The sequence below is a fragment of the Equus przewalskii genome, chromosome 6 (assembly GCF_037783145.1).
Source record: "Equus przewalskii isolate Varuska chromosome 6, EquPr2, whole genome shotgun sequence".
NCBI lineage: Eukaryota > Metazoa > Chordata > Mammalia > Perissodactyla > Equidae > Equus > Equus przewalskii.
In genome coordinates, this window is record NC_091836.1 from 83959629 (window position 1) to 83981059 (window position 21431).

General features: G+C 47.7%; 1 protein-coding gene across 4 annotated transcripts in view; it reads left to right on the plus strand.

Annotated features, from left to right (window-relative positions):
- INSC (INSC spindle orientation adaptor protein) overlaps positions 1-21431 on the plus strand; it is a 126501-nt gene that overhangs the window by 20111 nt on the left and 84959 nt on the right. For 3 of the 4 annotated variants that reach the window (XM_070624376.1, XM_070624377.1, XM_070624378.1), the window contains exon 2: positions 13479-13579. In XM_070624376.1, the coding sequence (XP_070480477.1) occupies positions 13524-13579 (56 nt within the window). In that variant the 5' untranslated portion in view covers positions 13479-13523. Of the gene's footprint in view, positions 1-8635; positions 8882-13478; positions 13580-21431 lie in introns of those variants that run through there. The other variant, XM_070624375.1, reaches the window with a different exon arrangement.

Sequence of the window (21431 nt, forward strand, 5' to 3'; positions counted from 1 at the left end):
ATCAGACATTTTCCCCATTGTCTGCTGACTTTCATCATTGTTATTAAATGGTCACTTGTCAATCTAATTTCTCTCTTTTTTTTTTCCTTTGGATACTTTAAAAATCTTCTCTGTCTTTTTTTTTTTCAGGAAGATTAGCCCTGAGCTGACTACTGTCAATCCTCCCCTTTTTTGCTGAGGAAGACTGGCCCTGAGCTAACATCCATGTCCATCTTCCTCTACTTTATATGTGGGATGCCTACCACAGCATGGCTTTTGCCAAGTGGTGCCATGTCTGCACCCAGGATCCAAACCAGTGAACCCCAGGCTGCCAAGAAGCAGAATGTGCAAACTTAACCGCTGTGCCACCGGGCCCACCCCTATTCTCTGTCTTTGGTGTTCTTTAGTCTTATGAGTTGTCTAGAGTGTGTACATCTTTTATATTTTTTCCACTTGGAATTCATTGGGATTCCTGGATTTGAAAGTTGTTTTGTCTTTTAAAAATTCTAGGAAATTTTTCAGCCACTATTTCTTTGAATATCACATTTTCCTCTGTTCTTGATTATCTCCCTTTGGAAATGTGATTAAATACTTGTTAGACTACTTCACTCTATGTCTCAGGTTTAGTTCTCTCATATTTTCTCTCCCTGGGCTGCATTTTTGGATAATTTCTTTTGTTCTATGTTTTAATACACCAGTTCATTCTTTAGCTCTGATTAATCTGTCCAATGAGTTTTTCATTTTAATTAGTATATTTTTAATTTATAGAAGTTCTATGCGGTTTTTTCTCAAGTCTGCTTGGTCATATTTTATAGCCTGTGCTCCTTGAAAATACTTCCAAGACTCTTTTATTTCTTGATACTAAATTCTCTAGTTGAGCTTTTTTGCCCCTCATAGATAAAATGAATTCAGGCCCTGAACTTTTATGAGGGTCTTACTGTGGACATTCATTCTCAGGAGAAATTTCACTTCTCTTTACCCAGCACCAAGTTTGGGACAGAAAACTTTTCTTGCTGACACCTTCCATATAGAAGATTTATTCCTTATTTATACCTACCCTGAGTTTCTGGCCTCCTGAACCTTTATTTGATTCTCTCCCTTGGGAAGTCCTTGGGCTTGTCCCTGGTCTGCTCTGTTCCATACACTCATGAAACAGAAGCTTAGGGACACAGCAGTCAGCAGATGTTCTCAGGGCAGCAACTCCCTTCAACTCTTGCTTATTATTCCTGGTTCTTGCTTTTGCTTTGCTTTGGGATCTCCAGATTTCTTACATTTTTTCCAACTCAGCAATGTATTTTAAAAATATTAAGAACACCTTATCAATCCTTTAAAATTCTTCCCTTGGGGAAGTATTTTAGAATATCTGGTCTACCATATTGCTGAACATAAAATTCTTGTGCGAGCTTTCTCTATAAGAAGAGGGCTCAATTGTCAACTAAAAATCTGGTGCTAAAAAATAGTGGCATGGAATAGAGGACCTTAAAGAGAGGGTATGGTTTTTACCTCACTCAATTTATTAGTTTTGCACCTTAGCAAATTGTTGAATCTTTCTGGGTCTTCATTTCCACATCTTGAAAATGGAGATAATAGTAGCACTGATTATTTTGGATTTTTTTTTTTTAAGAAATAAATGGACTTATTTATGTGAAGTACTGAGAAGAGTGCTTGGCACATGGTTAAGTCCCAATACCATATTTCATTGAATTTAAGATGCCATAGATTGTAAGATGCCCTGTTATTTCATAAAAAAGAAAATATGCTTCCAATTAAACTATGACAAAATGCCAAGATGCCATTAACTGAAACATACACCCCAATTTCAGATGTTAAAATATGAAAAAATGAATCTTAGAAGTACCTGACTATAGTAAATTTTAGCTGTTATTGTGAATGGATGTATGTGAGCAGAGAAGGCAGTGGTTGAGAAACAGGATCTCAGTCTCAGAATTGATTTGACTTTAAATGTTGGCAGGTAATTATTCCATCCCTTCCTCACCTCATCAGCTTCTGGACTCTGATTGTGGTGTGCAAGAACAAGAATCAGTGTCCAGAGGGTTAATTGTCAGTAGACACATACACTATTCCTCCATCTCCTCCAAGGCTAAGGAAGAAGGGAAAAGGAACTGATATTTATTGAGAGACCTCTGTGTCCACCACCCTTATGGGTGCCTTAAATATAGCATTTACTTTAATTCTCACAATTCGTCAGGTTAATGAAGATTAGTTGCTGTAACAAAGGACTCCTCAAATATTAGTGGCTTAGCACATTATGTTCATTTCTTGCCTACCCCACAGACTGATGGGGGTTGGGTGGCTCTACTCCAAACTGTGATTCAGGACTCATCTTTTTTCCATCTTTTGGCCTTGCCACATTGTAGCTTTCCAGTTGCTCTGGCATAACTCAATATGCAGAAAGGGGAAGAGAGAGAGATCATGGAGAAACGTGCCTTCTATTACAGTATAATTTAAAATTGTTCAAGACCTCACCATTTTATTAATTCCTAGGTAACTTTTTGAGTGGAGAAATTACAATAGGTTAGGGTGGTTGAAGAAGGCCTCCCAGATGAAGTAGGATTACAGCTGAATCCTGAAACATTGGTGTTAACTGGAGATAGAAAAAGAGAATTAAGGAGATTTCACGTTGGGTGCTGGGGTGCCATGACCAATGCATAGAATTACGGAAGAGCAAAATGCTTTTGCAGAGCCATGGAACACACTGTTGGGGAATGACTAACATTTACTGAGCTGCTACTCTGTGTTAGACACTGTGCAATGCACTGCTCAGATGCTGCTGTCACATGTGGTAGATTAGACATAAATGAGCCTTGATAAGACAGCATTCTGTGAATGGACTGCTTTCATGTTTGGTCCATTCTGTGCCCCAATTAATTAACTCAAATAGTCATATGTGGACCATGTGGTCTATGTACCCGATACCACGCCCAACATAATGGATTCTTTATCCATTGAGGATGTTATGACAGTGACAATAGGATTTGTCGAGAATGATTGTGTTATGCTCTCACTCTGGGTCATTCTATTTACATACAATGGTCCTAGGGTAGGTTCTGGTTCTCTTTCTGGTTCTTTTTTGTTAATGAGCTGATGAGAACCCTTTGCCCTTGTGGCTGAGCCAAGGTTGTGGTTCAGGCTGGATTCTCCTTTGAATGCCCCACACAACTTAGGTCACACAGGGTATGAGCTAGGATGTTAATTATTCCTTCAGGGCCAATGTTGCTAACCACAGAAGATGTCTTAGTGTTGTTGTTTGTGCTTATTCAAAGCGTGGTCTCTATGTGCTAGGTCTTTATCAAACCTCTTCTGTGGAAGGCTTTTCTTCCTCCCAGTGTATTTAATATATTCTACTTTTTAATCCCTTTAGTGAGAAGGAGCTCTCTGGGCCTGAGGTCTGGGTAGAAAATAGATCTTTCATTGGACGCAAAAGATGGATATCATGAGACTTCCTATGTAGCACCATTTACTGGCCCCCGGGTCAAAGTAGCTTATGGTATTATTATTTCACTTGCTCTTAAGTATCATGCAGGCTACATGATCTTATGTGATTCTCACAACAATCCTGAGAGTAGGTTCTGTCCCCATTTTACAAAGGAAGAGGCTGAAGGTCAGAGAGGCCTGGTAAGGGGCGGAACTGCACTTGGAATCCCAGCGCTGACCTTTTGGATTTCCATGACCTCATCATGCTGCTTTCCAAATGTTATTGAGCAAACTCCAGTTTGGAGGATTTGGGGAGGAAATAAAATCAGAGAAGGTTGGATTATCATGGTTGTTGACATAACACTGCCGTCTGCTCACGGCTTTAGAAGTAAGAGAAAATCATATTAGTGAAACTGCAAAAGACTGTACACTTCCCTCTCCTGCGTCCTCTTTCCCAAGGGTATGTAGAACCCCTCAACCTGGGTCCTCCCCATGACTCAGAGAGGGAAACAGCTTGCCCGGTGTGACCTCTGAGTGTGATTTATGAAACAGGACGTATCCAAATTTTCACCACATTGGAGCTATTCAATTTTCTCTAATGGCCTTTATCCGAGAGTTATGTCTATTCATGGCAGCCATGGCCAGTAAGTCATTAGCTGAAAGTATACTGATTGTTAATTTTAGCACCCTGGGACCTGGGCCCAGTGAGAGAGGGCTCTCGTTTTTGCAAATCAAAGCTAAGGAACATTTGAACATTGGCTAACATTCACGTCAGGAAAAGTTCGAAAGTAAGAAGGGATAATTAAAAAGTTAAAGAATGGAAAGCAGTTGACTAGCTGGACAGAGTTGAGGAGGAGGCAGAATGGCCTCCATCTGGCTGCCTCCCTGCTGCTAGCTACTGTTCTCACCAGAATACACGAGAACCAATCTTTCTATCAAGTGCCCTGCGTGCCAGGTCCTTCACATATGTGGTCTCACCGGTCTGCGCTGCAGTGCCATTTCATCCTCGTTTGTCCTTATTACATAGCCCGCTTTACAGATGAGGAGACCTAGTGCCCAAGGGCTCACTGCTAGTAGCTGGTGGAGCTTGGATTTGAAGTGGGGCAGTCAGACTCCAAAGCTGCATTCTTACCTGACAGAGCTCTGGGTCGGGGCGGCCCCAAGGCCCAGCTGAACCTCCATCGGGAGCTGCCCTCTGCCTAAAGTCTTGGAGGTCTAGGGCACCAGTTTCTCACTTTTGACCTTCAAAAATCCCCAAGGGCAGCTCCCAGATGCCAGTACCTGCAGTTTTCTTGTGCAGCTCAGGGCTGGGCGTCCCTCTGATGGGCAGCTGGGGTGTTGAAGTTCCAGAGCCAGGAAGGGTGCACTCTGAGACACGAGGTGGGGGGAGACATGGCTTTCCTGGCTCCGAGAGCCTGGGCCTCCCTCCAGGACCCCCACAGCCCCTTCAGGGGAGGCTGCCTGTGGGCTGGCTTTCACAAGTTGGAGCCGTTTTGAGGATGGGTGGTCTTATCAGTCAGGGACTGGGGCACGCGGGCCTCAGTGAGGAGAGCTTGACTCTGGGCTCCTTTCTCTCCGACCTCTGGGACTCATGGGCACCTCTGAGTCAACCTGCCTGTCCTGTTCCCAGGCTGAGCTGAATCAGACCAGGAATCCTTGGAATTTCCCTGCCCACTGTCCATTCCCTGTGCTCAGTAACCACAGCAGAGGAGAAAGAGCAGGAGTGAGCATCCTGTTTTACCGATGGGGAACTGCGGCACCACTGACTTCCTACGGTGAATCACTCTGCACCCGAGTGGGTCTCTCTGGGCTCCTACCACGCAAAAGCTGCTTTGGATTTCCCATGGGAGGAGTTTATGGGAGTGAGGAAACCTGGGTGCAGGTCCCAGGTGTAGCTTGGCTTGCTGTGTGACCTTGGGCAAATCTCTTTCCCTCTCTGAATGTGTCTCTCCATCAGTCCATGTTTAACTCTCTGTGCTTCAGTTTCTCATCTGAAAATGGGGATAACAGTAGTAACCGACTTCGTGGGGATATTTTGAGTATTAAATGTAAAGCATTTAGAACAGTGCCTGACATATAGTTATCACCCAATGAGTGTTTCTCCCTCTTGTCCTCCTCATTATTGTTGTTGTTTTAATATTATTATTATCATGGCTCTCATTAAAAGGAGGTAATCTCTAAGGCCCTGTACCGGTTCTAATATTCTCAGGTTATGAAGTGAACTCCTCCAAGAAGGCTGCCTGGGTTTCGGCTGGGAGCTGTAGTCTTTGCCCTGTCAAGTTCATGGACATGTTTGTGCAGATGGGATCCCTGGGTGAAGCCTAGAAAGCAGATGTATCCAGCTAATCAGGCGGATGCTCGGGACCTTGTCTGTGCTTTGCAGAAACTGTTCTGGCTCCAGAATTGAAGGGCGGGGCTGATGTCTGGATGGACCCCCTCTACGTGATGCGCAGTCCTTCTGGGCTGTCTGGCCAGGGTTTTCAGGACCTGAGGAGACAAGGCCCGGCTCGGTGAGCCCTGAGGTCTGTTCTACCTGCTTGCTGGCTTCTGTCGCCTGACAGCTGTGAGGGGCCATCGGGTTCCTCAGGGACCCAGAGCTCTCTATATTTCATGAGGCTCGGTCCATGCTGCAGGGCTGGGTGGCAGCTTGCTTGGTTTCTTGCATCTCCCCTGGGAACGAGGGCTCTTAAAGTGTCTGATTGCTGTGAGATGCTGGCCACCACAGCTAGCAACGTGGAAATATCTCTGATGACCACTGCCACCCTCCCACAGGTCAGTCAGAGGCCCAAAGTGGAGCTGAGAATGTAGGCTCATTGTCATTACTTCCCAAAGCTCATGGCAGCCCTCCATTCCATGACCAGGTCTCTACCTCTTCAGCCCCAGGGCTTTCATGGCTCCCCTGGGAGCTTGCATCTGTCTCTTAAATGAACCTCTTCTGCTAGTCTCACTTCCTGGAGTCCATCCACTCCACTGCTCACCATGGGAGCCGAAGTGCCACTCTGATCATTTCACTCTCCTGCTCAGACACCTTCACTGGCTCCCTACCACCCACAGGATAGAGTCCAAAGAATCAGTTCCTTTCATGTGCAGGGCCATAGAGGCACCTTCCCTCCCAACCCCTGGTAGCCATCTGGGTCCCTGAATACCTGCTACATTTTTTGGTCTCCGTGCCATAGCTCACACTGCTCTCTTGGCTCTGAAGGTCCTTGTACCTTGTACCTGGCAAAATCCCACTCTGCATTTAAGAGCCAGTTCAGGTGTCTCTTCCTCGTAGAAGTCTGTCAGCTGAAAGTGACCACTCTTTTTTCTGCATTTCTATGCCACTGGGACAGTTTCCTCTAAACTCCACCACCAGCCCAGAGGGCTCCAGGGTTCTAGAAACATTTGCAGTTCCCTAATTTTACCATACTCCCGATCCTATGCCTTTCACATACTCTTCTCTCTGCCCATATAACCTTCCTTCTGGCTCCTTCTCCTTCCTCTTTTCCATGTGCTTCTTTCAAGTGTCAGCTTTGGGGTCATGCCCTGAGAAACTTTCCATGACCCCTTCTCCCCACCTTCCATTCTGACCTAGGACGGCTTGGAAGCCCTCTGGACTTCCCTTAGCATCTCCTTGGTTACCTCTTATTGCAGTTTTCATGCACCACTGGGACTGTCTGCTGTCCCACCTGTCTGTCTGTCTGGGAGATTGATGAGCACAGAGCTGGGAGTGGGAAGGCGGGCTGCGCAGCTGGGTACAACCAGACAGAGAGGACTACAAGAACTCAGGAGGGACAGGGGGCTTTGTCTCAAAGGGTGTTAGGAGCAGAGCCCTTTCTATGCAGTGCGTAAGGTTGCAAAAGGCCCTCCCATATTGTCTCACTGAGTACTCAAAACAACGTGGTGAAATAGGTATCTTGGTCTCCCGTTTAGCAATGAGAAAGCTAGGTTCCTTCAACAAGAGCCCAGCCGGTCAACAGGTGTTTACTGATCTGATGGTTGTGCGCCGGGCGCTGTCAGGCACGGGAGGCGGAGGGACACAGCAGTGAGCAGCCCAGACCTCCAGTCCCTGCCCTGGGATCCTCGGGGGACAAAGACGATAAGCTAATTTCACAGTTAATGTTTAATTACAATTGTGATAAATCCTACGGAGGAGAAACCACGAGGGGGTAGGGGATCAAATAAGAAGGGACTTGGCTGAATCCCTGAGTCCCATTCCTCTCCTGCCCTCAGTTGCCTCCTCCCTGTACCCAGCGCTGCTGGAGCTTAACTGCTTTGCGCAATATTTACCGTCCGGGCCCTGTTGACAGCCCTAATGGATCTGCAGATTAAACAATCCCAGCCCTGCCTTGAGCTTTGCTCGGATTGGCCCATTAGACAACGGCAGAAGCTGCCCTTGCTCCTGGTTCTTAATGGAATAATTTAATGTAAATAGCCTCCATTTCCTCTAGAGCCCAGGCTGGCTTGTTAGTCAAAAGGAGGTGAGCAAGGGCTGTCTCTAATGGGATGCAGAAGCAGAAATGAGCTGTCCAAATGAGCAGTTGTCGCAGCAGGCATTGAATTAAATCAGAGACACTTAAGGCTTCAAGTCCTTCTTGTAAACTAGCTGCTTCTAGTGGGGGAGGTGCAGCCGGGGGCCCTGCAGAACCAAGACTGCAGGCTTCAGGGTGGGATCTTCTGTGAATCAGGAAGGCCCTTGGGCAGGGGGCGGAGGTGATGGCCTTTCCTCTTTCTTGGTCGCTCCGGTGTGTGTCCTTTTCACCTCTCTCATGGGCAACGCAGCATCTCTGCCCAGAGACCTATTTCTCAACTCCTCCTTCCACAAGGAAGGACGCTCCCTCTTTGAAGCTACTGTGTGCCAAGCATATGATATTATATCTTATTATTACAGTCGTGCATCGCCTAATGACGGGGACATGCACTGAGAAATGTGATATTAGGTGATTTCGTAGTTGTGCAAACTCATGGAGTATGCTTACACAAAACTAGATGGTATAGCCTACTACACACGTAGGCTCTGTGGTACTAACCTTATGGGACGAGCGTCATATTTGCAGTCCGTCTTTGATGGAAATGTCATTTGCAGTGTGTACTATCTGTTATATTATGTTATACTAATGATCGGGGACTTTTGTGAGTGATCTCATTTCACCCTTGTGACTCTGTTGGGAGGCAGATATAATCAAGGAAAGCAACACTCACAGGGGTGGATGGTTTTCCCAAGGTCAGGTACTAATAAGGCACGGAGTCAGGATTTGAATCCAAATCCATCAGGCTCCAAAATTCAAGTTCTATTTGCAACACCAGTGAGGACAGACGGCGTGGGGCAAAGGGGTTACCTTGAGTGCTGTTACCACACCAGGTTTGTTTTTGCCCGTCACCCGGAAAGCCAAACACCAAGACGACAAGATTGCAGCAGAGAGAGGCAGCCATGTGAGGAAACTGGAGAATGAGTCTCAAGACTGCTTCCCTGAAAATAGGGACTCAGGTATATTTATGGATGGGGGCGAGGTGGTCTGAAATGTGGAGATACGTGATTGGAGGCGAGGAGAGGTGAGGGAATTGATAATCTGCGCAAGCGTAGTCAGACTCCATGCCTCTTCATAGGACGCATGCTCACAAAATGGTGGCGTTGGCTTGATCTGAGGGTGGAGTTTTTAGCCTCTTGACATGAAAAGGTCACTTATCAGACATCTGAGCGGGTCCAGTTGATGAGTTGGTGGTCTCAACTGGCCTGAAGTGGACAAGGGGTTCTAATTCCTGAAAAACAGCTCACATACCCATTACCATGGTGACCCAGGCTCCAGGGAGATGTTCTCCATAGGATCTTAGTGGGAATCAGATAGCATATTGCCTAAGCAGCACAGTTAACAACGGTGGGTTAAACAGCTAAAAGCTATAATCAATAGTTGCAAAAAGGAAAAAAAACCTTTAGTTCCTAGCTACTTAATCATCAATGGCTAACTGGTTCCTGGTTTCAGTGCTTTCTTGGTTTCCTGACACGCTGTGTAGCTTTGGAGGGGTTCTACTCTGAATCTCTCCCCAGTAAGAGGAGTCGACTTAGGGCCGCGGGAGGGGGTGGCTGCAGAGGCAGCAGGCTCTGGGGGCTTCCCTGGAGGCGGCAGTTTTTAAAAAGGTCTCTCTGTAAAACTGGTGACACTTTGAGGCTTCAGCTGGGACTGTGGTCTCTTCCCCCACAGCCCCTTAGGTCCCCTAACTCTGTCACAAAAGGAACCAACAAATGAGGAGCAGAAGAGAGGCCCCCACTCTCTGTGCCCCTCCTCCTCCTGCTATCGTGTGCAGTGTTCGCTCTTTCTTCTTCTCTCTCAGGACTGTTCCTTTGTCCTCTGGCTGTGTCATTAAAGGCTAGCACCAGAGGAAGCTGGAGGACTGACAGTCTGGGAGGTGGGAGCAGTGGGGGCACTGGTGAGAGGAAGAGGGCTGGGCTGTCTGTGAAGGGTGGGGGCTGGGTGTTGCCACCATGGAGTGCAGTCAGCCTGCACATGTCACATGTCACCTGTTTGTTGCTCTTAGCGTCTTCACTGCTCCAGCACCTCCCCTCCAATCATAAAACCTGGATACGAGTCCTCTGTCACCTACTAGCTGTGTGATCTTGGGCAATGCACACACTTCCACTGAATTTCAGAGGCCTCGTCTGTAACAATGGGATGATGATAGTATTAAATGAGTTAATACCATATGAAACATTTAGAACAGTGCCTGGCACGTAGTACACATTCAATAAATATTAGCTATCATTATCATCATTGCCATTATTATTATTATTATATTAGAGGCACTTTATAAACATCAGCTGGGTTGAATTTTTTTTTTTAAAGATTGGCCCCTGAGCTAGCATCTGTTGCCAATCTTTTTTTCTCTTTTTCCTCTCCCCAAAGCCCCCTGGTACGTAGTTGTATATTCTAGTTATAGGTCCTTCTAGTTCTGCTATGTGGGATGCCGCCTCAGCATGGCTTGATGAGCAGTGTTAGGTCCACACCCAGGATCTGAACTGGCAAAACCCTCAGCTACCGAAAGTAGAGTGCACGAACTTAACCACTCGGCCGCAGGGACGGCCCCTGGGTTGAATTCTTGGTATTCTCTGCCTCACCTTCCAGATATTCTTTTATCCCCAGTGAACGTGAGCTGTGGCTCCTCTGATTGCTATCTGATTCACGATCGCGGCTTCGACCATGCGGGCCATTATGTAAAGTCCTGGGCCCAGTCCCACGTTGAGCAGGATGTGGTTTCAGACATCGTGGAGTCTGGTGCCACTGGAGAAAAGAGGCGGGCCTAATTAACACAGTCTGTGAATAGGGTGGTGATACACACACACCCAGATGCCCCCAGGAGGCCTCCCCAGCCTGTGGGATCACACGCGATTATGTGAACCCAGGTTTTGTTAGCTACTGGGCTCCACCGTATAACTGCTGGGAAGCCATGGATGCAATGGATGATCAAGGCCATCTCCCCAGCGGGCTTAGCAAAATCAAGGTGTATTAGGTTTATTGCATTCCCGTGAGCTAAGTGCCCAGTGGTCCCTACTGAAAAGGAAGTAGATCTTCGGTCATGACTTGTTCCTACTGTGCCCCAGCTGGCTTCTGTCTGAAGGGCTCACAGAGCAGTGATGAGGAATCTGTTCTAGATTTTTGCAGTCACCAAGCTATGTTCCTAGAATCTGCCTCTTAGAGACTCAGAACACCTGCTTGCATCCAGGCTTCTGCTCATGACTGGTCCCCCAGATACAACTGGATCAGGTCCAGAGATTCCTCCAATATGCTAGGGCATGCTTCACCTTGTCCTACAGAATCCTTCCTGGTCCACACTTTAAAGGACTTTGAGCTTCCGTACCGTCTCTCTCTCCTCAGCTGCCTTAAGCTTTAATTCCCTCTTCGCCGTTTTCACTCTGCCCCTTTTTATTCTCCATAATGGAGATGCTTGCTCACTGCTCTCTGATCACAGCATAGCATTCACTTTGAGAAGCTGGTATTTCCCTTTTTGGTTCTTTAATCAAAGGTATCAAAAAGGGAACAAATACCTCATTTCGTTGTCTCCAGCTTTTCTTTTGTGCTATCCTTTTCAGGCTGCTGACTCACTGGGTTCCAAAAATATACCTTCTCAATAATGGAAATAATGATAGAAATAACAATGGTGACACTACTGATGACAGGGAGCACTCACTGAGCACTCTCATGTGCTCCGTGCTTTATACCTTTATCTAATTTCCTCCATCTCCCCTAGCATAGCTGACCAGGGGTGAACATGCAGCACACCCCCAGGGCATCCTAATAATAACAGTTACTGTTTATTTAACTCTCACCCTGGCCTGACGTATCTATATTCCTTATCTCCTGTCATCGTTATAATTGCCCTGTAAAATTGTTCTCAGTTGAAGATGAAGAATTAGGGCTCAACAGAAATGTATTAAAAATTCATTCCACTCATTATTTTGAGAGACACACACAGTGCTTTGCTAAGGGGGTGGCCCTTGGCTCAGCGCCTGGAACACAAGCAGTCCCTGTCCTCAAGGGACTCCAGTCTAGTGGGGTCCGCAGACCTGGAAACAGGCAGTGGCACAGAGTCTCTGGAATTATCTAGAGCTCTAGTTTATTCTGAACTCCTGCCTCCCCATTCTTTTGAGATCGACTCTTTTATTTTTCATGACAGGCGTCATAAGGAGTACTTTATGTCCAGCCACGTCACTATTAATTGAAGTCCTCCTCTGCTCTTTTCTCGTAAGGGTCACTTGTAATCATGGAATAAGAGTTTAATTTTTCTGGACTTACCTTGTTCTCCTTAGCAGTATCTTTCCACAAGTTCATATTTGTGTTTTCTCTGAATGTCTCGAAATCTGCTGCCCTCAAGCTCAGGGCATGACAGGTGACAGCCAACCTTCTCTTCTATTGCTTTACTTAGAAAAGGTGACAGAATCTCCGTTTGCCTCAGGGAGGGCTTCCTCATTGACTTGGAGAAGGAGTTGGCAGAGAGGGAGGGACAGGGAAGGGACAAGGTGAGGCAGGAGGAGACAACCAGGTGGGCAGCTGGTTTTGTGGAGGAAGAAGGACACTGTTGTCTTAGTCCAACCTGTGAGGTGCCCGCAAGCCAAGTGGGTCCTCAGCGCTGGGGATTGGAGCCCTCAGAATGTGGTCCACCTTTATCAGTTAGGCTGCTTTGGGCTATACAGAACCAGAATCCTCACTTAAAGTGACTTCAACAAGAACTCATTATCTTCCATGGTGGGAAGCCTAGAGGTGGGCCCGACTCCAGGGTTAGTTGATTCAGTGGCTCAATGATCAAGGACCCAGATTTTTTCTCTGTGTGCCAGCTTTCGTCTCCAGCTAGGTCATCTCTTGATTGCCAGATGGTCTCTAGCAGCAATAAAGTGACATGCTCACTTGTTCGGGTCCAATGGGAGAGATATTGACCCACCTTGTGGCTTATGGTTAGGAAAAGGAAGACTTTTCCTAGAAGCAGTCCTTTCATGGCTCATTGGTCCCAGCTGAACCCCATGCCCATTCCTGAACTGATTACTGGCAGTTTGGGTGAAATTGCATTATGCGAAGTAGAATGGATTTGGGGAAGCAACCACCATGCCTATTACAGAGTCACATTTCCCAGACGCAATCGAAGTGAGTAACCCAGGGCTATGATGATATATGGTTAGGGAATTAGCATGTAGAGTTGCCAGATTTAGCAAATAATACAGGATGTTCAGTTAAATGTGAATTTCAGATAAACCATAGATACTTTTTAAGTACAAGTATGTCCCATGCAATGTTTGCTGGTCTGTGTGTCCCAGTGTTGGGCAAGAAGAAAAATGGGTTAGGCAAATGTTTGGCAATGAGACATAAGAAAAGATTGTAGGGGTTCGTAGTGGGCTGGGGACTTAGAACCAACATCCAATCTGAGTCCTGCATTACTTGTGTGAGGACGGCAGAGTGTAAACTGGTTCAGAAAGCAGAGGAAGGCCTGGGGTCCTTTCCTCCACACCTGCCTTGGCTCCTGGTGGCCAGGATCCAGGAGAGAAAGTGATTGCGCCTCCTCTCTCGGGGCCTCGTTGACCCCGTCCTGCCCTCTCTTTCCAGGGCCCCAACCGCTGTGGGCAGGCTCTGCTGCAGATTGGGATCAACATGATGGCCCTGCCTGGAGGCCGCCACCTGGACTCGATGCCCCTGCCGGGTCAGCGGTAAGTCCCATGGCCGTCTCTAAGGGTGAGGCCTGCCCCGTCCGGACTCTGGCTGAGGCCCAGCCCCAGGATCCTGAGGCTGCAGGTGGCCCCATCTCTCCTTGCGCTGTCCTGGAGAGGAAGCTTAGGACGAGGTATTGGGATGACACGTTCACTCAGCAAATACAAGTGGAACTGGGCTTTGGGACACGGAGGAGTCAGCCACGTGCCACCCCAGAGGAGCTGCAGTCTAAGATGCAGGCAGACAATGAAACAAAGGATGGAGTGGGGTGCGCTGCTAAGATGAGGGACCCCAGAGGAGGCTCCTGATCCCAGCTGGGCCAGGAGGCTGGAGCCACTGGGGGCCTCAGGGTGAGTGAAGGCCCTCTCTGAGCCTCTTGGAAGGGGTCACTCTACCCTTAGGTGTCTTCTCTTTTCCCTAGAGCACCAGAGAGAGGACTGGCCACAGAGCTGATCCTTGGGAAATACTTGTGCCCTGAGTGGGTAGTGTGGGGAGGAGGAGGGAGGAATCCACTGAGCGGAAGGTGAAGCCCAGGTGATGAGGTGAGAAGAAGGAGAGACGCGGGGACACCAGAGGTGCCTTCATACAGCTTAAAAGTGTGGACACCTGGCTGGTCCTAGACGCTTGAGCCAGAGCCAAAGGTAGAAGTACCAGGACAGCAAATCTGTGATGACCAGCTGTCCCTGTCTGCCCGGGATTGTCCTGATTTTCGCACTGAAATTCCCGTGTCCTGGTCCAGGCAAACTGGACTGGTTGGTCAGTCTAATGCAAGTTTGGTCTGTGGAGGAACCTTGAACCTGAGGGCTCAGGGCTTCTGCTTAGCACTTTTTGTTTTTTTTATTTTTGGCTGAGACATTTTGATGGGGCCGTTTTGAGTCAACAGAATCCAAGTGGCCCTTTCAAGGCTCTTAAATCATTGTCGTTGTTTTCTTTTACGTATCACAGTAGCGCTGACATCTTCCCTTACTCCATCCTTGACCCCCACCTGAATTACAGGAGATATCAACTTACTTACGTCATTCTATGTTGTTTGTTTGGTTTTTGAGGGTTTTTCTTTCGTGAGTGTGTATTGCTTTTAAAATCAGAAAAATTTATTAAATCTTTGCTAAAAATCAACTAGAACTGGGTTAACCTCTATGACGGCATTAGTCTGCTTCTCCAAAGCCATCATTATAAAGAGGTTTGAGGTATGAAATGCAGCTCATGCATGTTACTCAGGGCGGAGAACACTGTTAGCGGTGTAGTTAAGAAGTTCCTATGCAGCGTGACGCTGAGGATAAGGATCATAGGGCGACCCAAGTATCTTTCCACACAGTGTGTCTGAGGTAGAGCCCAGAGATGGTGAGATGCAAACCTGTCAGGATATATGTGCGTTCTCAGCAATGGAGACTGGCTCTTACCTTCATGAGATGAGCAAGCGTCACACATGTCTGCCTGGCTTCAGAGCTGGGCTCTACCTCTCACCATGTGTGGCCTTGTGCAAGTTCCTGAACCCCAACAGCTCCTCGGTTCCCTCATGTATAAAACAGGGGTGATAATAGTACCTGCTCCATAGGGTTGATGTGCAGATTAAATGAGTAAATATATGCAGAGTCTGTCACATAGTGAGCGCCATGTAAGAGGAGCTGTTATTGATTGAGTGAGTATTGCATGTCAGAGGCCCACTGTGGCTCTTCATGCAGCTGATCTTAGAGAATTCTTCCAGAAATCCCTCTCCTGACCCCTCACTCTCAGCAAATGACCTCACTGAGAAAATAGTAAGTCACAGATGGACGCTCCCAGCAGCCTAGTATTTTAAACCAAGAGGAAGCGTGATTGTTCTAGATGAAGTGGAGTCTTAGTCTTCCGGCTCCTGTCCTGCCGGGGCAGTCAGTCAGGAACTGTGTAGCCAGATGGGCAGTGGGAGCTCTGGCAGCAGGGGACATCTGTTTGGGACGCCTCCACAGGGCTCCTGGGTCCTGGGATGGTCAGAGCAGAGCCCCTGCTGGGGGCAGGGACACTGTTGTCACAGGGCAGTTTAGGACGGTGGTTAGGAGTGGGGACTGCCTCAGCTTGCTTCTTGGTTCTGCTACTTATTAGCTGTAACCTTGGGCTTCAGTTTCTTTATGTATGAAATGAGGATAGTTATGCTAATGTCATCGGGTTGTTATGAGAATTTACAATAATCTGTATAAAGCAGCTGCCTGCACGTGGGAACTGCTCAGCCCATGTGGACTTCTTCAGATGAAGACCAGGAGCCGAGACTATGAGGCCGGGGTGGATCAGATCCCGGCACCCTTTCAGCCCCTGGGAACCGCTGACTCTCTCTCCCCTACTTCCAACGTCCTCAGAAGTTTTAAGGATAAAAGGAGGTTAAATTACATGACAATGATTTAGGAATCGAATTATTACCCTTTTGGAGGCAGGATAAGGTTTCTCACTGATCTTGTACAGCAAATACCTTGGGAGGAAAACCCCAGACTAACAGGACTCCGAGAGTTCTGGCCACAAACACCACGACCTGTGAAAATGTTTCTTTAGAATGTCTTCAGCCTCACGCTTCTGATGGCGGGTGGGCTGCAGAGGCAAGGTGTCGTTGCTTTTGAATATTCCCAGGCTGGCATTCTCAGGCCTGCCCGGAACATGGGGGGACTGCAACCTCTGGGCCTACCAGCCTATTAATCATGGGCATTCTGGGGGCTGGTGCATGGGCCATGTTCCCAGACAAGGCTCATGTGCATTTACGGGATGTCAGAGGGTTACTTTGTCAATCTCATGCTGCACTATGGGCAGATAATAGCAGCCACCTCTTCTTTCCTCTTGTTCCAAGCTGCAGAGGCCTCTCTTGTGGGAAATGACACCCTGGTTATTGTCCCCAGATACATAATTAATGCTGGATAATTGACTTCTTTCTGTCGTGTTCTGCTGAAATTGAATTTCACTCTAGTGCCGTCGTTCACCTCAATATACAAAGTAAATAAATACCATCAAGTTGCGTGGGATCATCCAGCAGCCTGAGTGAATCATACGGGTGAGGCCTTTGGTATTTGAGACCCTTATGAGTAAGCAGCATCCAAAAGGGCTTCTGTGGGTGTGGGCTCCTGGAAGAGAGTGGACGGCCGGGAGCACAGTGTTCTGGGCCAGGGATTGGGGTCCCATGCTGATTGGCGTGGGTGACAGGAGGGGATGTGACAGGGTTCTCAACTCTGACTGTGTCTCAGTCTCCTGGAAGCTTTCATATTGAAAAATAATAAAACAAATGAGCCAAAGAACAAAATCCTACTCTTAGAATCTTCCATGTAGGCCTAAGTGGTTGAAAGCATATAGGCCTGGAAAAGGCCTTGGTCTCAAATCCCAGCTCCACTTCTTACCAGCTGTGTGGCTTTGGCTGTCGCTTAACCTCTCTGAGCACCAGCTTTGTCTTCTATAACAGGGCAGCAGTGGTTGTTGCTTTAAAAGGCTGAGTAAGTGCTGAGGTCCAGGAAGGAAGGTGTCTCTAGGGCCCAGGGTGCTTTGCAGTGCACAGCCCACATTTCAGCAGCCCATCCCAGAACAGTAACAAACCCCCCTTCTTCCTCAGCAGGGGAAACACTTGCAGCTCAGGTCCAGATACTTCCCTGCAGACTCAAGGATTTATTGGTGGGCATGAAGGGCAGGAGACCGTGGCTGCTACGTCCCTGGCTGATGTTCGTTTTCTTCCTGGGTCTCTGGGCTCCTATCTTTGCATCTGGGGTGCTGAGCCTCCTGTGGGCTCTGGGCATGGTGGAGGTGCTGCTGGACCCAGCGATGATGGCCAGCTGTGGTGGTCAGCGTGTTGGCGCCTATCTGCACACTCTCAGGGTGGTACTCCACCTTCATAGCACGGCTCTCATTTTCCGCAGGGATCCTCATAGCCCAGTGCTTTGACCTTGCCATCTCTATGGACAGGTTCCTGCGGGGTGGGATGGAGGCCAGTCTGAGGGACACACAGGGCCATGTCCAGACGTCCCCTTCCTCCCTCCCTTCCTCTCTCCCTCCTTCTTTTCTTCCATTACTTCTCTTACCCACCGATCAAGCTGGAACACCATGACATTTTCTCTCTGGGTTCCTGCTAATGCGGGTGGGGATGCTGACTAAAGAGCTGGCCTCTGCTGACCCCCATCATGAAGGTGGCTCGCTCTTATCCAGCACTTGCTCTGAGCTGGGTGCTTTTACACACAGCAACCCATTTAGTCCTCCTGACAGCCCATCTGCATACTTGTTATTGTCTCTGCTTTGCAAATGAGGGGTCACAGATTGGGCACTCCGGGATGCAGCCTTTGAGATGGAGTTTAGAGTTCAGGATGGTTTTAGGGAGGGCCTGTGGCATCCACAGCTGTGGAAGGGAGAGGAGGGAAGCAGACTCAAGAATGGGAGCTGCAGTGCAGGCTGGGTGATGACTTCAGCTGACCCCACAGGGAGCTTTGGGATCACAGTTGTTGTTCTTCGGCTTAAGTGGCCAGGGCCTTTACATCCTGCCTTGGTCTGCATTGCAGCGGGTGGCTCCGGGCAGGCATAACCTTGGGTGAGGTGGCTCTAAGACAGTATCTGGAGGACCTGACAGCTGGAGGCTGTTGGTTAATGATACTCCCAGCAGCTGGAGGCAACAAGTCCTTCCTTAAAGGGGAACCTGGGTGGCACATCCCAATGTCTATCCCATGAGGAAACTGAGGCTTGAGGAGGTGAAGTGACTCATCTGAGGACAGAGCTGAGGAGGAACAGAGCTCGGGTACATGTTCCCAGGTGGTGCTTGAACCTGAGAGCTGGCCTGTACTCTACGATGTTCTTGGAGGCGTGGCACAAACTAATCGTTCACTCATTTTTCCCGGTAGTCATTTATTCATTAGCCTTCATCAACATTTTTCTACAAATATGTATTGAGTGCCAATCATGTGCCTTTATGGTGGTTGTGTGCTTAAGGACATGTCGGTGATCCACGCGGGCGTGGTCCGTTCCCTCATAGAGCTCACTCATTTATCTCTTGACCTGATCGGGCCTGGATTTGTAGGAAGTGAGCTGCGATGCAGGCTGGACAGCAACCTGGGTCTTTCACTTGGGACCTCTCACTGTGAGTGAATCACTTTCTCACCTGGTTTCTCTTCCACCTGGAGTCTGATAAGCCAGCGCCGGATTCAGCTACAGCTAGTGGCAGGTGGCCTCCTGGGTCGCCCCTGGCCTGCCGACTTTCCTGAGCCTGTGGGGGCCGTCGCAGGCCAGCCTGTCTCCAAGTAGATAATGGCTTGCATGTGTGCAACCCCGGTCTGTGGCTGGTTTTCTGCTGCTGGGCTGTTTTCTGGGCCTGTGGTGAGATGTGCAGACTGTAATTGTCAATGGGATAATTGGCTATTTTTCTGTTATTTAAACCAAAAGGAAGCCCAATCAAAGTTGGAACCAAATTCCCTCCCTTCTCTCGTCTCCCAAGAGAAATCCACAGAAACACAAGGCGGGACCTTGTGAAGGCAGAGGGACAATGAGTCAAGAGTTATTTTTAAGAAGAGAGGTTGGGTTTAAATTCCCAGACAGTGCCGGGAGCTGGTATTGTAGAGGCATTGAAGGTTGTTGCTGGGAGTTTCCTCAGAGCCCATCTGTGCCCTCCCTTCATGATAAGATGGGGAAACTGAGGCCCAGAGAGGGGAATGGAGCTGTCATAATACTCTTCAGGCCCCATCCCACCCAATGCAGAGTCTTGCCCTCCCTGGGCTGTGTTTCTTAAGCTCATCCTCTCACCAGCCTCCAGTAAATCCTAGAAGTTCTGTGTCTGAGCCCCAGTGGAATTCTCGTATAGCAGTAATCTCTAATAGACATCAATTTTATTCATTCATTCATCTGAATGAGATTTACATTAGACTAAGAACTTTGGGCCAGGCCCTGGATTGTATGATAATGATTTATGTAAATGTCATTTTTCCTACTCATGATAAATATCCTGATGGTTGAATTCAATTCCTGGCTATGATTAGAATGCACACAGTAGGAGTTCAGTACGTGGCTGTTGCAATGAATAAATGTTTAATAAATGTTTGATGAATGAATGATAAATAGCTAAAGAGTCTCAGGCGAGAAATGAAATGGCTTGGATTTTGTTCCTTTCTCCAAGACACTCCTTTGTCTCCAGTAAGCTATTCTCATTGTTTTTGGTAGAAAACTACTGCTTGGAGGGAAAGAGTAAGCTAGAGTTTTATCTTGATTAATTTAAATACTCTTTCTGAGTGGAAGCCAAAGATTTAATTCGTTGATCGAGTCAGAGAGTTGGAGAGACCTTTTATTCCTTCTAAAGAATAGTAATTCAGAAATATTTTTAGTTTTTGGATTTAGGTTCACTGGAAAAAAAATCTCTGCAATTTCATCATTAAATCTCTTGCAGGAGAACATAGTGCAGGGGGCATGGACAGGAGCCAGAGGCTGGCTTCCCCTCCTTCCTTCCTTTTTTAATTCTTTCCTTCCTTCCTCTCTTCCTCCTTCCCTCCTTCCCTCCCTTCCTCCCTGCCTTACTCCTTCCCTCCCTCCCTCTCTCTCTTCCTCCCTTCCCCTCTTTCTTCCTTTCTTCCTTCGTTCCTTCCCAGCCCTGGCTCTGCACTAACTTGCTGTGTGTCCTTGGAGAATCCTTTTCCCTCTCTGAGCTTTACTTTCTTTATTTGAGGATGAGGAGGTGAGCAAAAGTTTCCCCAGGGACCTTTCAGCTCTAATATTCTAGGAGTTCATGAGTGAGTTTTGGATAGTCTGTTCCCTTTTCTGGACAAAAATATTCCACTTTAGTGCATCAGGGCTGGGAAAGCAATGCTATTGACAAAAACAAGGTCTTCTCATTCCTTCCTCTGAAATGTACAAAGAGGCCTAGTGTTTGCCTAGTAGCTGGGATGGAAATTGCAAGACGTACTAGCTTGGGAGCCCCTTCCACATCTGAGGGGGTGGCTTGTTCAGGTTTTGTGGAAGCCCTTTGGTACAGCCAAGGGAAGTGTTCTGTGGGGGGATAGGGAGCCCTGCTTTGATGAGATACAATACAGATAAATCCACGGATGCTAGCATTCCAACATGCTTGGTGATTTGAAGTCCTTATTTTCGACCCCATCTCCATCTCTCTGGCTACACTTAGCAACTTGCCGTGTTCCCAACATGTGGTTCCACATCTCCACTTCTTTGCACATGCCCTTTCTTCTGTCTGAAACCCTATCATCTTCCAACTTTGCTTCTTCTCCTGGTGACCCTGAGGGCATCCTTCCAGTGTTGGCCTGGGAAGCTTTCTCAGATGCCCTAGCCTGGGCTAAGCATCCCTTCTCTGTGCTCCCACAATTCTTTCTACTTATTTCGAAATGCCGTATGTAGCATGGTGAACTATAATGGTTTATTTACAGTCACTCATTTATTCATTCAGTAGATGTTTGTCAAGTGCCTGTGATGAGCCGGGTGCTGCGCAAGAGGGAGGGACTAAGTCACTGTGCAACGGAAGGTCCTGCCCTCTTAAAGATCATAGTCTCACCATCTCTCCTTTGTGATCCCAGCACCCAGCCCAGTGCCTGGCACATTGGGGTGCTCAGTAAAGTTTGGAAACCATGACTAGGTGTTCTTGGCTTAGCGAGGTGTTCCTTTATGGAGAACTCTCGGCTTCACACAGCACGTGGAACAGAGTAAGGCAGGGAAATCTAAATTCCAGACTTTGAAGGAATAAAGTTCCGTTCTCAGTGAAAGGAGGTTAAGATGAGCCAACAAGAGCATAGGCATAGATTTCCATAAACTATTGACACTCAAAGTTTTGGGGAACACTGGCTGCCAGCTCAGCAGGATTAGCTGGGGATGAGGAACTGGGACAGCAGCTGGGGGCCAGGGCGGGGGTCTGCTGAGCTGGGAAAAATGGTT